Below are 13,716 nucleotides of genomic sequence, written 5' to 3' on the forward strand. Positions count from 1 at the left end.
CATCCTCCTTTTGTTAGTGATCTGTGATGTACATGGGCCTGATGCATCTCCATTTGAGTAGATTGTTTGCTAGAACACTGCAAATAGCTCTGTCTGTAAAAATGGTGTCTAATAAGACTTCCAGCTGAAAAACAATGCACTCATAACTAGCAGAAAAGTAGTTTGATCTCTGGGCTGATCTGCTCCCAATGATACGACTTGCTGTTCCAATCTCCATCTTGGATGGAGAAGACACCTGTTTAGCCAATATCCAAAGTAAAACTCATTTTGCATAGTTCTTGAATATTTGATAAGAACTTATTTTCTGTAATCTGTGCTTGTTTTAATAAGAATCTTACATTGAGGAATTGATGTAGATGTAGTAAGGGTTTGTTCATGTCCATAAGTAATGTGTTCCTTGCCGAGCACCGTGGCAAATACCGAGTGCTTTGCATTGACACCATCAAGATAGTGTAAAGTTGAATTGTAAGCTGAACCAAAGCACAAAATAGACTTGTAGTTCAGTGCAGTATTATCATTTGTCTGGCTGTCTGGTCTGCTTCTCAGAAGTCACCCATTAGTGAACATAGTAGATTTATCAGTATTTTGTGCTTTACAGTAGTTTGTTTAATGTTCAGAACCACTGGAAATTGTTGTTAATGAAAAAATCTAAATATTTTACTGCTGTCTAAACAGCTATTTACTTTCAGTTTCAAAGTCTGTCTAATTACTGGTGTCTGATGAATGTACTCCATCTTAATTTGTTGAGGCGTGTAACACATTTACCAAAAAGTACAAGCAATTGAGCAACTGATTGCTTCATTTTATGCAGATCCAATGCCACTGTTACACATTCTGTGTAAACACATAATTCATCAGCAAAATTTAGATGGTTGATGTTTGATTTGGGTACCATTCAAATGTATGTGAATATTTTAAATGAGAATGGGGATTGGACTGAGACTATGGATGACCTCAGCTTGCTTGCTGAAGATTTCAAGAATTAAATGAGAAACATAATGCTTTTGGATTTTTACATCCATAAGTTGTTCAGCAGTACAAGAGAATGAAAGGTAGCAAAATCTGTAGAGCTCTGAAGAACTTGCATGTGTGATAAGGCTTCCAGAGCCTATGGATCATGTTTTAAGACTTACAGAGTACAAATTTATGTATTCGTAATAACGAATGTTTTTCACTGGCTTTTGTCTTGATACTGTTACCAAACCACTATTAGACAGAGATCTTAATAGTTAAAAAAGCGTCTGGCATTGTTGCCAGGAGAATTTATTTATGTTAAGCACTACTACAACAAATTTTAAGGGTTGGAATACGTGTCTGTTTTTAGCCAGCATTATTGTCAATCTGAATTATTCTATTTCTACTCAGTATCCATTCTGCTAGATTAATTTGAAACTAAAATAATCATAATAAGGAAAGTTCATTGCATGGCAAGTGCTGCGATTAGAGCCACAAGAAAAAGAGCTGCAACAAATACACTAGTTTCCACAAGTTAGAAGTTACAAAATTACATCACTAAAAAAATATATCTGATGAAATAAACAAAGGGTAGAGCACATAGGATGACTGTAATAAAACATGAAAACATATTTCCAACAGAGTTTGTACAGGAGCTGTTCAACATGCTTGAAATATACAAGTAGCCAGTATCTTGTCAAGTTGTAATGTAAAATAAACAGTAGTGTTCAGACACTGAGAATCAGCTTAGCACTGAGGAGACAGTAATGACATGGGGAAACCAGGAAAAAGATAATCAAAGAGGCAGTCTGCTATGTATGTGGAGACCCCACACATCATTTGAATCCATCTCATCCTGGAGTCTGAGTGCCCTGCACCTACTCAATGTAGCCAATGAAGGAGCTAATAGTTTTGAAAGCTAGGATACTTTTTGACTTTTATGTGTTTCTGTAGGCAGTACTGGAATTTCACCTACTAATGTACAGCCACCAAAGCATAAAGGATGATGTAATACTGCTTTCATGTTTCTCTCATTATTCCAGGTACAAAATCAGTTATAAGGTCATGTGTCAATACCTTGTGTTTTACTTTAGCTAAAAGGTCTGTTGTGATATGTATTGTATTTGATTGTACATGGGCATCATCATTCCTCTCCCAGAATGTTTCACCGTTGCTAGCTACAGGAAATAAATCATAGAGCACCATTGAAGATTGTTAAATGGAATTTGCTTGCTGCAGGTCTGTGCCCGTATGTTTCTTAGCCAACCTCTTCTGAACAATCACCCCCTCCTACGATATACACTATCCAGGACTAAACCTTACACATTTTGCAGTAGCATTTATGTAGTTACATATTTCAAATCATACAAACATTGTCTCTTTCTGTTTTGCACTACCACATTATCTCAGTCATAGCTTTGAAATCTTTTTTCAAGTAGTCTTTTTATTTTGATGATGAAGCAATTGTGTCCACTGCTGCTAATTTTACTCATCTGAAATTATTAATACCCTGCCATTTGGCGACACCACAGTGGTGTCGTGAGCATAGTATTGCACAGTGGCCAGCAACAGCACTTCAGTATCTTTTGCATTCTGTTGGTGTTTTGTTTAGGTAACAATAAGTTTCCGGGTGTACCGGTATGAAATAATGTGTCGATAGGGAACATTTGTTGTGAACGAGCCTTAATTTTTTTTTGTTTGGTTGGTATGACATCTGTCAAAGATATTTAGTATATATCAAGTCATGGAACAAACATCATCATATGTTTTCATTGTGTTAACAATGTCGAATTTTGTACCAGAAAGTGATTTTTTTTGGAAAGCATTAATTTTTTATTTTCATTTGAAAAAAAGTGCTGCAGAGTCGCATGAATGCTTGTCGAGGCATATGGTGATCATGCTCTATCAGAAGCAACATGCAAAAGATGGTTTCAACGGTTCAGAAATAATGATGTTGATGTAAGAAATGAAGAACGTGGAAGACCTCCAAAAAAGTTCGAAGACACCCAATTGCAAGCAATATTGGACGAAAATGATACTTTGAGTCAGAAGCAAATGGCAGCAATGCTAACTGTTGCACAACAAACTATTGAAAGCTGTGGGAAAGATCCAAAAGTGTGGAAAATGGGTTCCACATGAATTGAATGAAAGACAGATGGAAAACTGAAAAACCATTTGTCAAATTTTACTTCAAAGACATGAAAGAAAATCAGTTTTGCATAGAATTGTTACTGGCGATGAAAAATGGATTTATTTTAAGAATCCTAAACGGGAAAAATCATGGGTTAATCTGGGACAACGATCAACATAGACTGCAAAACCAGATCGATTCGGCAAGAAGACAGACAGTGCTCTGTGTTTGGTGGGATCAGAAAGGTGTGGTGTATCATGAGCTTCTAAAACCTGTTGAAACTGTGAATATTAATTGCTACAAACAACAAATGATCAATTTGAAATATGCGTTGATCGAAAAAAGACTGGAATGGGACAGAAGACATGGCAAAGTAATTTTTTTACACGACAATGCACCTGCACACAAAGTAAAACTGTTTCAGGATACAATCAAAACACTTGGCTAGGAGCTGTTACCCCAACCGCTGTATTCACCAGACTTGGCCCTCTTCCGACTACAATTTGTTTTCGTTAATGGGACACACATTGGCTGAGGAACACTTTGATTCCTATGAAGAAGTCGAAAATTGGGTGTCTGATTAGTTTGCTTCAAAAGACAAACATTTCTATTGGCATGGTGTCCACAAATTGCCAGAAAGGTGGTCAAAATGTATAGAAAGCAATGGTCAGTACTTTGAATAAAATGTTTTTACTTTTCAATTCAAAATTAGTGTTTTTTTTCCCAAAAAAAAAAAAAAAAAAACACACTCATTTCATACCGGTACACCTGGTACACACGTCAACAAGTTTTTGGTTTTTGCAAGTACGCAAGTACTTGTGCTCTTTCATCATGGCAGACAAAAGAGATGATCCAATTATTTATGATGAATACATGATGAATACTTGGAGGTTGCCACTACATCACATACGTCTCATCATTATCTGGTGGAGACTGTTTTGCTGCGTATCATATGAAACAGAAATACTAAGTACCAAAGACAATGCAAATAAAGAAATCTATGAAACAAACGAAGTTTGTATTTATTTACATATGTATATCTTCGGAATTTCATGAAGGTAGGGGAACAGGGTTGAGAGCTTACGAGAACGATGAGATTAGCAAAACATAATAATTTATAATCTCCAGATAATGTCAAGAACAGCCAGTGACAAGCCAAGTAATCCGAATTAGCACTGCCAGCGCCAAGTGAATAAGTTTATAAGAGACTTGCGGACGGCAAAGTTTTAAGTGTACTGTAATGTATGACCGTGCATCCTCATATTTGACTTTTTGACATCAGTATTATCTAAAAACTGCTCAATGTTTGTCACTTTAGATTTTTCATTCACAGCTATGGTTTTTCCTTCCTTATATGTACCACACCACACCTCAACACAAATTAAATAATGTTATCATCACTATCTTCTGCTCCCCCTCGCCCCCCACTCTCTCCTTTAACATTAAGCACAGCAAGTAAATTTCAGGGTACCAGCAGCAAATGATTTATTAGCATCTTGTAGTTGGTTACAGGTGCCTGTTTACGTCAATGAGTATTCGCCGATAGACAGCGGTAAACTATAACATTTGCATTCAGAAATAAAAGTTGTTCTTTGCTTTACACCTTTGTTGACTTGTATATTCTATCCTTAGGATGATGCACACATCCATTTGGCAAAGTCGGGGAATATTTTTAACCAGGCAAAATCTTCCAGCCAGAGAATTTTTTTAGAAACCTGGGAAGTTTTCATTGTTTTAGTTTTCAGTTAAAATTGTGTAATTTTGGCTGGTAAGAACTGAAACTCTTACAAAGAATTTTATTTTAGTTCATTACTGCAGAATAATGCTGCAGCAATAAAACATAACCGAGGGAATAACACCAAAATAAAACTGTAGTTACCAAGAAAAATAGGTCACTTACAACAACTAAACACAAGGCACACACAAGCATCTTCTGACAGCAAAATGTGTCACAGATTATGCAATACTCCTGAACAACACACTGCTTCAATGTGTGTTTCTCATGGGCCTCATTTTGATGAGAGCCTGATCTCACAACTGTTTACATTTCTAATAGGTCGCAAGAAAATATTGTGAATGGTGGTTTGAGAAGCGTTACTTTCAAAGTAAATTTCCTTTTACATAAGATGAATTGTGTTACATGTGAGAATGTGAGATGAATTTCTTAAATGATGGAGTGTTAGACTCTCATTTCAAATTTAACACTGAGGACCAGCCACTTAGAAATATTTTGGTCCCAGAAGACAAACCATTTAGGCCATTATTAAAAATTTTACTGGCACATATAAGTTTGATATCTTATACGGTAACACATGCTAAAACAGACCAAGGCTCAACGTTAGTTTTTCATATTCATTTTAGTTCTTTCATAGATATCAAATTATGCAACAGTGATGACAAAAAGTCCGAAGTGAGTTCTTGAGAAATTTCACATGTGGGCTTTTCTGTAGAAAAGTCGAAGTGCTCGATGGAAATTGTATTCAGAGAGGCAACTCATGAAATATTCAGTGCACAGCAGTGAAATTTATAATCATGCTTGTTGAAAATATTCTGCTACTGCAATTTAAGCTGTGTGCTTAAGATTTTGCTTAAGCACACCCTCATAAATAACAGCAAAATTTTTTTTAGCGATCGGTGTTATATGTGAAAGCTTAACTTTTCTTGTAGCTGTACCGTATGCACATTAATTTAAACCATTAACTTTTGCTATTTGTGTGTTTGTGCTATGTAACAGTGATGTTGCTGTTGGCTGAGTACATCACATGTCCTATGCTTCAAATATCTGCTGTAATTGGCTGGTGAGGCCACGTGCCGTGCCAGGAAGTTCAAAGTTGGTGTATAAAACTTTTACCATTCAAAGTATTTATAAATTTTACAGCTCCAGAGGAAAGTATATTGTCATTTAACATGGAAAAATGTGCTTTCACTTGGGGTATAGTGTATTTTCAACCAGCAAAAAGTATATTTACACCTGAAGATAGTATATTTACACCTGAAAACAGATATCTTGGTTAACAAAATCTGCGAAAAATCCAGGATATTTTTTTTTTCTCCCTTGTCTGCATATGCACAATGTCTTACTGTTGTTCTTAATTCTGTAGATTGAAATGCAATAGTCCACCATTTGGAAACATATTATACCAAATAATACATGGCGTCCATAAAAGAATGTCCCAGTTTCAATGGTATATTATAACAGTGTAATTTTAGACTGTTTACAACAGATCATACATTAAATTGAAGGTAAACTAACCTAGTTTTTATTACAAATATGCAATATGTGCACTTTTAGTTATGTGTCACACATCCATCCTAAAGTCCTGTTTTCTCACATTTCGGTCAACAAGTCTGGAGTAATGGAAGCAATTTTGTATCTCCACTGTAGCCAATCATTCGGTAGCTGCGAATCTTTCATAAAGCCCCAAACAAAAAATTCGCGTTGTGGAGGTCAGGTGAACAGGGAGGCCAGCGGGAAAGAACTGTGTTGTATTGGCCATTATGACTATTCCAACATTAAGGGACTTACATGCTCAGTTGCTCCTGTACAAAGAGATGACAGTGGAGAAGGCTCCATCTTTTTGCCGTATAAAGTTTTCAGTTTCAGCTTTATATTAAGGAAAGAGACGTTCTTGCAACATATGCAGATATGCCACCAGTTACAATAACTTTAGTGGGGGGGAGGGGGGGGGGGGAGGAGATCCATACTTTTGATGTCAAGACACAACACAGAAAATATTTAAATCAGGGGTATGTCTTTGAAAGTTCACGAGCATGGCCTGATACCTCACCCCCCTTGCCACCCAGATATGAGTTTTATGGGTAATTTACGTCCTTACTTAGATGGATAGTTCACTCACAAAGTTAAAGAAAGGAAAATCCAGAATGGAATGTAACAATGTTATGAAAGGAAAGTTGCTACTCTCCATATAATGCAACTCGCACACACAACGGCAGTATCTGGAACTGAAGCCACACTGTGAGCAGCAGCACCAGTACACGCACTGGGCCTGACTGACTTCTTAGGGCTACGAAGGTAAGATGTGCTGACTTGCTGGGTTGCCACAAGTTCTGGAAATCGGAATATCAGAGAATTTCAAATGAGTCAGGGAAATCAGGAAAATTTGGAAAAAAAAAACACTGGAAAAATTTCATTTTTGTCTGAGTAGATGAAATGGTTTGTTTACCGAGATGTCGTGCATGGCTGGGTGCAGTTGAGTAAGTGTGTCACTTCCCTACTCCCTCATTCTTACTGCTTTTTCCCTTCCTACCATTCCCCGCAGCTTGTAGTCAGTGCTGCCACCACTTTTTGTTACTACCCAGCAGCTGATGACAAGAGGGAGGGAGGCATGAGGAGTGGTTTGTTTGGATCTGAGTCTACGAGATTGATGATGCAGTAGCCCGAGACGGCAGTCATGTATGCATGAGGTTTGTCTTAGTGATTGTGTGAATGTGTGTGAGTGCTCTCGTTTTCTGATAAAGGCTTTATCTGAAAACTTAGTTGTGAAAGTGTGGTTGTCCTTTCTATGTGCCTGTCAGCAGCTCAGCAATCATCTTTATGGTGAGTTGCTACCTATCCTCATTAGTACTGATTCTCAGAGCCTTTGCACAAGTTATCTGTTGCATGGATTGATCCCCATGGTCTCATTTCATCAACATGAAGTCTGCGACATGTGACCTGTGAATAGCTGGCCACATGAGTGTATTTCCACAATGGGCCAAAACTGCAGGGTGTTTCTGCGGGTATCTCTAATAGACCACACCTGCTGTTCTGAAGCCGATCATTTCCCACTAATGGCCGGCCCAGCCCAACGGATCTGGTCTCACTGATCTGCCCACAGGCCGGGTCTATTTAAGTGTGGCATAAACTGGAAGGTTTTTGTGGTATACCCATGGACCCAGGACAGAGGTGCTCCTTGGCAAGACAGAGGCCACAGGCGATGGATTTAAGGAATTGTGACTGTCTCACTGCAAGTACAAGGGTGGTTTGAAAAGTTCTTGGAATGGAATAGAAAAAAAGTGCTTGCATCACTGAAACTTTTTTTATTTTTCAATGTAGATTAATGTACTTCGTCCAACAAGGTTCCAGTGCCTTGATCCCATCTCTAAAATGAGTTTCCTCCAGGCCTGCAAAATAGTTGTCAACTCCAGCTATCAGTTCTTCATTTGAAGTGAATCTTCATCCACCGAGAAAAAATTTCAGTTTTGGGAAGAGATGGAAGTCTGACAGATCCATATGAGGTGAATAAGGTGGGTGTGGCAACAATTCATACCTGAGTGTTTGTAAGTTTGCCATGACGACAGCACACGTATGTGGGCGCGTGACGAGTCAAGGCACCCAACTTGCAGATAATTTTTTCATTTCTAATTCTTTAGTTAAAAATGTGATGTACCCTTTCAGATGAGATCTGGCAAGCGTGAACAGTTTCACGCACTTTCAATTGGTGATTCTCTATGACCATTTTGTGCACTTTTTGCAGTGATTTCGGAAGTAGTGACACATCTTGGCTGACCACTGCATGGATGATCAACTAAGCTCTCCCAACTAAATTTAAATCCATTTGTCCACTTGGCAGCAGTTGAATATGAAGGAGCAGAGTTCCACAGTGTATTCTGGAAATCGGTGTGAATGTCCTTTGCTTTCATACCTTTCTTTATGAAGCACTTAACTACTGCTTGAATCTCGATTTCCTACCCCCCCTCTCCCCTCCCCCCTGCCCCTCTCATCTTTGCAAGTCATTGTGCGAGAACAACAACAGAGCCACATCATCGCCACAGCCCTCTTCCAAGAGCACAGACCTGGCATGTGTTTACAGGCAACAGTCCAATGAATATCACATGAACAACTCATCTCACTAGTGCTGACCTCCCGTGGTGATTCAGAGATCTTTTCAAACTACCCCTGTACATTGTACAGTGCAGCATTTTATAGACATTTTATTTATTGTTCTTCATTTTGGCACTTGGAAAGCAGTTTATATATTAGAAAGTATGCACAGTAAGAAGAAGAAAATTGTGGCAGTTGCTGGTGGTTTGTATTCTATGTACTCATATATTTCTCAAAAGAAAAATCACACAATACCTGTAAAATAACAGACATAAGACAATAACAAACATAGTAGAATGAACATTTTATTGGCAAGTCAGCTATAGTGTTGATTTACACAACTCTTCCCTGCCTTATACACTTCTTTCAAGATGCCTACTTTTTTCTCAGATTGTTTCTGAAATCAGTGAAGGTCTTGCAACTCCAAGGAAATGTGTAATTTTGTCACAAAATATGTTTTGTTTTATTGAAATAAGATAACAGCAGTGGTCTTAACATTTGACGTGCTTTCTCCATCTAAAAACCATTCATTACAAAAGGTGTTGATGTTAGTATTTCAGATTTTTGCTCTCTAGTGGTGAATTACAGAAGTCCTTACATCTTTTTGTGAACTTATGTCTTTACTTACCCTGGAGATATCAAAATTTGTCAGGGAAATAAGCTAAAACTTGTCTGGAAAGCAGGGAAATATCAGGGAATTTCACTTGGGGAAACTTATGGCAACCCTGCTTGGTCAGCACCCTCTGTAGACACTTTTGGTCTTCCCAGGCCTTTACCTCTGCACACACATATCCGGTTGTTGTGAACCGACTGTGCCATAGACAAATGTTTTTGACACATGGGGGATCACAGTCAAAGTGTAAACGAAATGCACTTTGAACTGAAATCACGGATTCGTTGTTTAGGGGATTGATATATAATTATTAGTTTTGAGTAAGACGTTAATAATGTTAGGCTTCGTTATCAACTACCTAAAGTTTTACAGCTCTCTCACAAACTGTGATGTGAAATACAGAGTAGTTAAAATTTCCACGGTAATGAACTAGCATGATCGTGGTTGATATGTGTACAAAGAAATGCATGACACAAGTATAAAATTCCTAATCTTGAAGAGATTAGCATAAAAAATTTGGGTAGTTTTGTTACTAGGAGAAGGAACATCTGCCACTACAACAAAAATGCTGGAGCTGTAACTGACCTTGTATTACAAAATTTGCGCCATAGAAACTCATTGTGCACTTCTGTTGCTCTCAAGCCATTCTCCCCCATGTTTCTGGTCTGCCTTTTACTTATTATCTTCTAGTTGACAAAAAGAGAGCTTGCTTTGCATTTTTATTGCCAACTAGTGTAGTTGCTACTTGAATTATTACTTTTATGTTAATGTCATGTATTGGTTTTAGAGTATTTTCTTTCTGTCATTATCTTTTTTTAGTGTTTCTTTGAACTTGGATAGATAAATAAGTAATAAATAAGATTACCTTTTTTGTACTATTTATAGCTCCACAATATAAATTACAATCTCTTGACTGAGAGAGCTAGGACACTGTGTAAATTATCATGTGAAATGTGATTAAAATCTCTCCAGCTACCTCATATAATATTTTCCATTGTTGCCCTTAATTGCAAAAACTGAATATAAGGATGGATCCTTTGAATAGAACATGGCTGATATCTTACCCTGCTCTTTTCCATTACAAGCTTGTGCTCCATATAATGACCATGATGTTTAAACCCAGTCTCTCCCTCTCTCCCTCTCTCCCTCCCCATGCCCCATTTTTTTTTACCTGCTCATATCTTAGTTTCTATTATGGAATGGTAATCAACCCACACCTTACATAATTGAGGGCAAATCACATCATTCTTCCATAAATTTTTGGCATGTGTTCTTTACTAATGGTGTCCAATTGGAGTAATTAATTTAAGACTTTTGTTACATATGTGTTTATCTTTCATTGTTTTATATTATACATGTTTGGGTTAGATGTTTGAGTAAATTTTCTTACTAGTTAAATACTAGTGAGCTCTTTAGAATTATAAATACATTGTTCTCTAAATTGAGAAATTTTATGTAATAGACATAAATTATTTACACAAATGTCTTTTGTTGTAGAATTACCGATCCCGGAAGTGTAGTATTGTCCAGGAAGAGGAGGACGAAGACGACATGACATCGTGTTCTGGCCGTGAAGAGTTGGCTCCACCTCACGGTTCCTTGAATAGACGTGGTTCTCGCTCAGAGGGAAAATTAAACTTGGCGCTGCAAGAGCGTCTGGCAGAGTCGGAGCGTCGAAAAGATGGCTCCTCTGCAGGGAATACTGCAACACACAAGATGTCAGTTCCATCCAGCGGTGCCTCAAATTCTGGAGGGGGAATACTCCACGTTGGCATTCGTGATGATACATCACAGCGACCAGTTACAGTGTGGGCTTCACCGGCAAAGAAAGTTCTTCCTGCAACAACCGAAAGTTCAAGACTGCGATCGTCAGCAGAGTTGTCTACAAAACTAACACCTACGTATGCCACAAGTAGCACAAAATGGCAAACGGGAATGAAACAGACAGTTCCATTAGTGAAAGTGCCACTAAAGAAACCAACCTCATTAACCTCAAGAGACCCCATTTCGTCCCAAACCCCCTGTCCATCCACAACTACATCTTTTATAACAGAATCGTCCACGATATCCATACCTATACATACATCATCTCCAGCTATGGAGCAACCTTTACTTCCAAAATATAAGACAATGCCATCACCTACTCGTCCATTACATACTGTTCTGGGTTCACCTCCACTGAATGAAATATTTGAGGAAGGTGAAAGTGTCATCGGAGATACAACACGCTCTAGTCAGACCTCTCGCAGCTACGTCAGTCGTCAGAACTACGAGCAGCGCCGAAGTAGGTTCCACAAGACACGGACAGCATCATGTAGTTCTTCGGATGCCAGTGATGATGATAGTGAGAGTCGCAAGAAACGTGCTCATAAGATTACTGGTGACGCAAAGCCATTCCAGCAACAGAGGAGAGATTCACACGACGACTCTAGTGATTCCCAAGATCCCGGTGGAAGTGGAGGTGCTGGTGGAGGTGGCAGCCGATCCCGCGAATCTGCTTCTGAGTGCAATAGTGGTACGGCCCCAGAATCGCATGCTGATTCTGAAAGGACTTCTGCCATAACTAGCAATGGTAATAAAGGAAGTGGAGGGGGCCGGAGACAGTGTCGTAGGCGGCCTGGAGAAACTAGGTTGAGAGAGAGTCAGTCTCTTAATCGTATCACAGAAGTGCAGGAGGCAGAATTATCGCTTTCACTGCCACCACATCAGCAGGCAGAGTATGTGGCTCCTCTGCCTCCCAGCAGAGTGAGAGGTTTTGGGGCTCGTCTGTTCCAGGGCTGGCCTCTCTCACCATCCTGTGCAACTCCATCCAAAAAATCATCTCAGCAGCAAGCATCCCTTGTGATTTCAGATAGAAGTCCTCTGAAGTCAGGGAACTTCAAAAGTGAGAAGAGTACAGAAACTAATGAACAGTCAGTTGATAATTTTTCTGTGTCGCATAGGATAATGGGTGGTTTTCTCGACACCTCGTGTAAGGAATTGGACAGTATCCCTTTAGCCAAATGTCATGGGGAGGGCAAAGAGAACTGTTGCAAATCTGCAACTTCAAAGAATGCAGTAGGAGAGAAGCAGAAAACTAACACCGGGAAGAAAGGAAGACTATTGAGTCGCTACTTTCAGGTTCACAAAAAGCTCTGCCTTCCACTTCCGGGACTGTTTGGTCGAGGCAGACTGTACAAAGCCCAGTCGTGTGGCTCAATTGTTCGTGACCGAGTGACATCCTCTGCACCGGCTTCACTTCTCGTGTGTGGCGAGGAGAGGTGGTGTACTGCTGCAGGCAAAGTACCTACTGGCGAAAGCACCCGCAGATGCAGTGGGACAGCAGCAGGTAATGAAAATAATAAGACTGCTATTGTTGTGGGAGTGGGTGATATTAATCAAAATTTAAAAAATACAGAAACACACTCAGAAAGTCTAGTGCCACTTGGTGCAACTTGTCCGGGTATAGGAATGTGTCAAGTCCACTTAGGTAATACATCACAATGCTGCAGTCTTTGTTAAAGTCCATAGATGAGAACGGCTTTGCTTGTCATGATAAGGCAACAGTCATTCCCTGTGCTAGCACTGTCCAGATTAATGTTTATGTAGTTAAAGTCTGTCATACATGACTGATGAGTGCGGTTATAGAATTATATATACTGTGTCAGTTGTGACTGACTGATCTAGTCAGTCATTTTTCAGTAATAGTCCTTTGTAAGTATTGTTTCATGTAAGCAGTCTTAACATTTAGGTCCAACAAATCTGTGTAGTTAAACATCTGTTACGTAATCTTTTTTCCTTCCACTTTAATATATAATTTGCGATACGTTTGTATTTTGCATTTTGTTACAGTCCATCAAATGACAAATATGAAAGTATAATGTATATATGTACAGTAACTTTTTTAAGTTATGCCAGTCAGTTTTACTTCTGAGTATGACTTCAGAGATCAGAAACTTCGTGATCATCCTTGTAATGAAGCTGTTTATATATGGATCTGTGTAGCATGCTGTGTAATGTAGTAATTTTAATTTTATTTTATGTCCCACGTTACATACTCAGAATCTTTTTTCCTTTCTTCTTTTTATTTTTTATTTTATTTTAAACTGAAAAACTTCTTTTACTCTCATATTACTGCAGTATTGCTATATCCCATTCAGTGTGAAGCATATACTGTGATCATCATTTTCTCTATTATTCTTTAGTGTTAACTGC

The 13,716-nt window shown here is 38.6% G+C and overlaps 1 protein-coding gene across 2 annotated transcripts in view; it reads left to right on the top strand.

The window, feature by feature from the left end:
• The window catches only part of LOC126175455 (SNF-related serine/threonine-protein kinase), a 334,265-nt gene that overhangs the window by 284,161 nt on the left and 36,388 nt on the right, over positions 1-13,716 (top strand). The window contains exon 8 of one of the 2 annotated variants that reach the window (XM_049922258.1): positions 11,020-13,374. In XM_049922258.1, coding sequence (XP_049778215.1) covers positions 11,020-13,023 — 2,004 coding nt within the window. In that variant the 3' untranslated portion in view covers positions 13,024-13,374. Of the gene's footprint in view, positions 1-11,019; positions 13,375-13,716 lie in introns of those variants that run through there. The other variant, XM_049922259.1, reaches the window with a different exon arrangement.

The sequence above is a fragment of the Schistocerca cancellata genome, chromosome 3, assembly GCF_023864275.1.
Source record: "Schistocerca cancellata isolate TAMUIC-IGC-003103 chromosome 3, iqSchCanc2.1, whole genome shotgun sequence".
NCBI classification, from domain to species: Eukaryota; Metazoa; Arthropoda; class Insecta; order Orthoptera; family Acrididae; genus Schistocerca; species Schistocerca cancellata.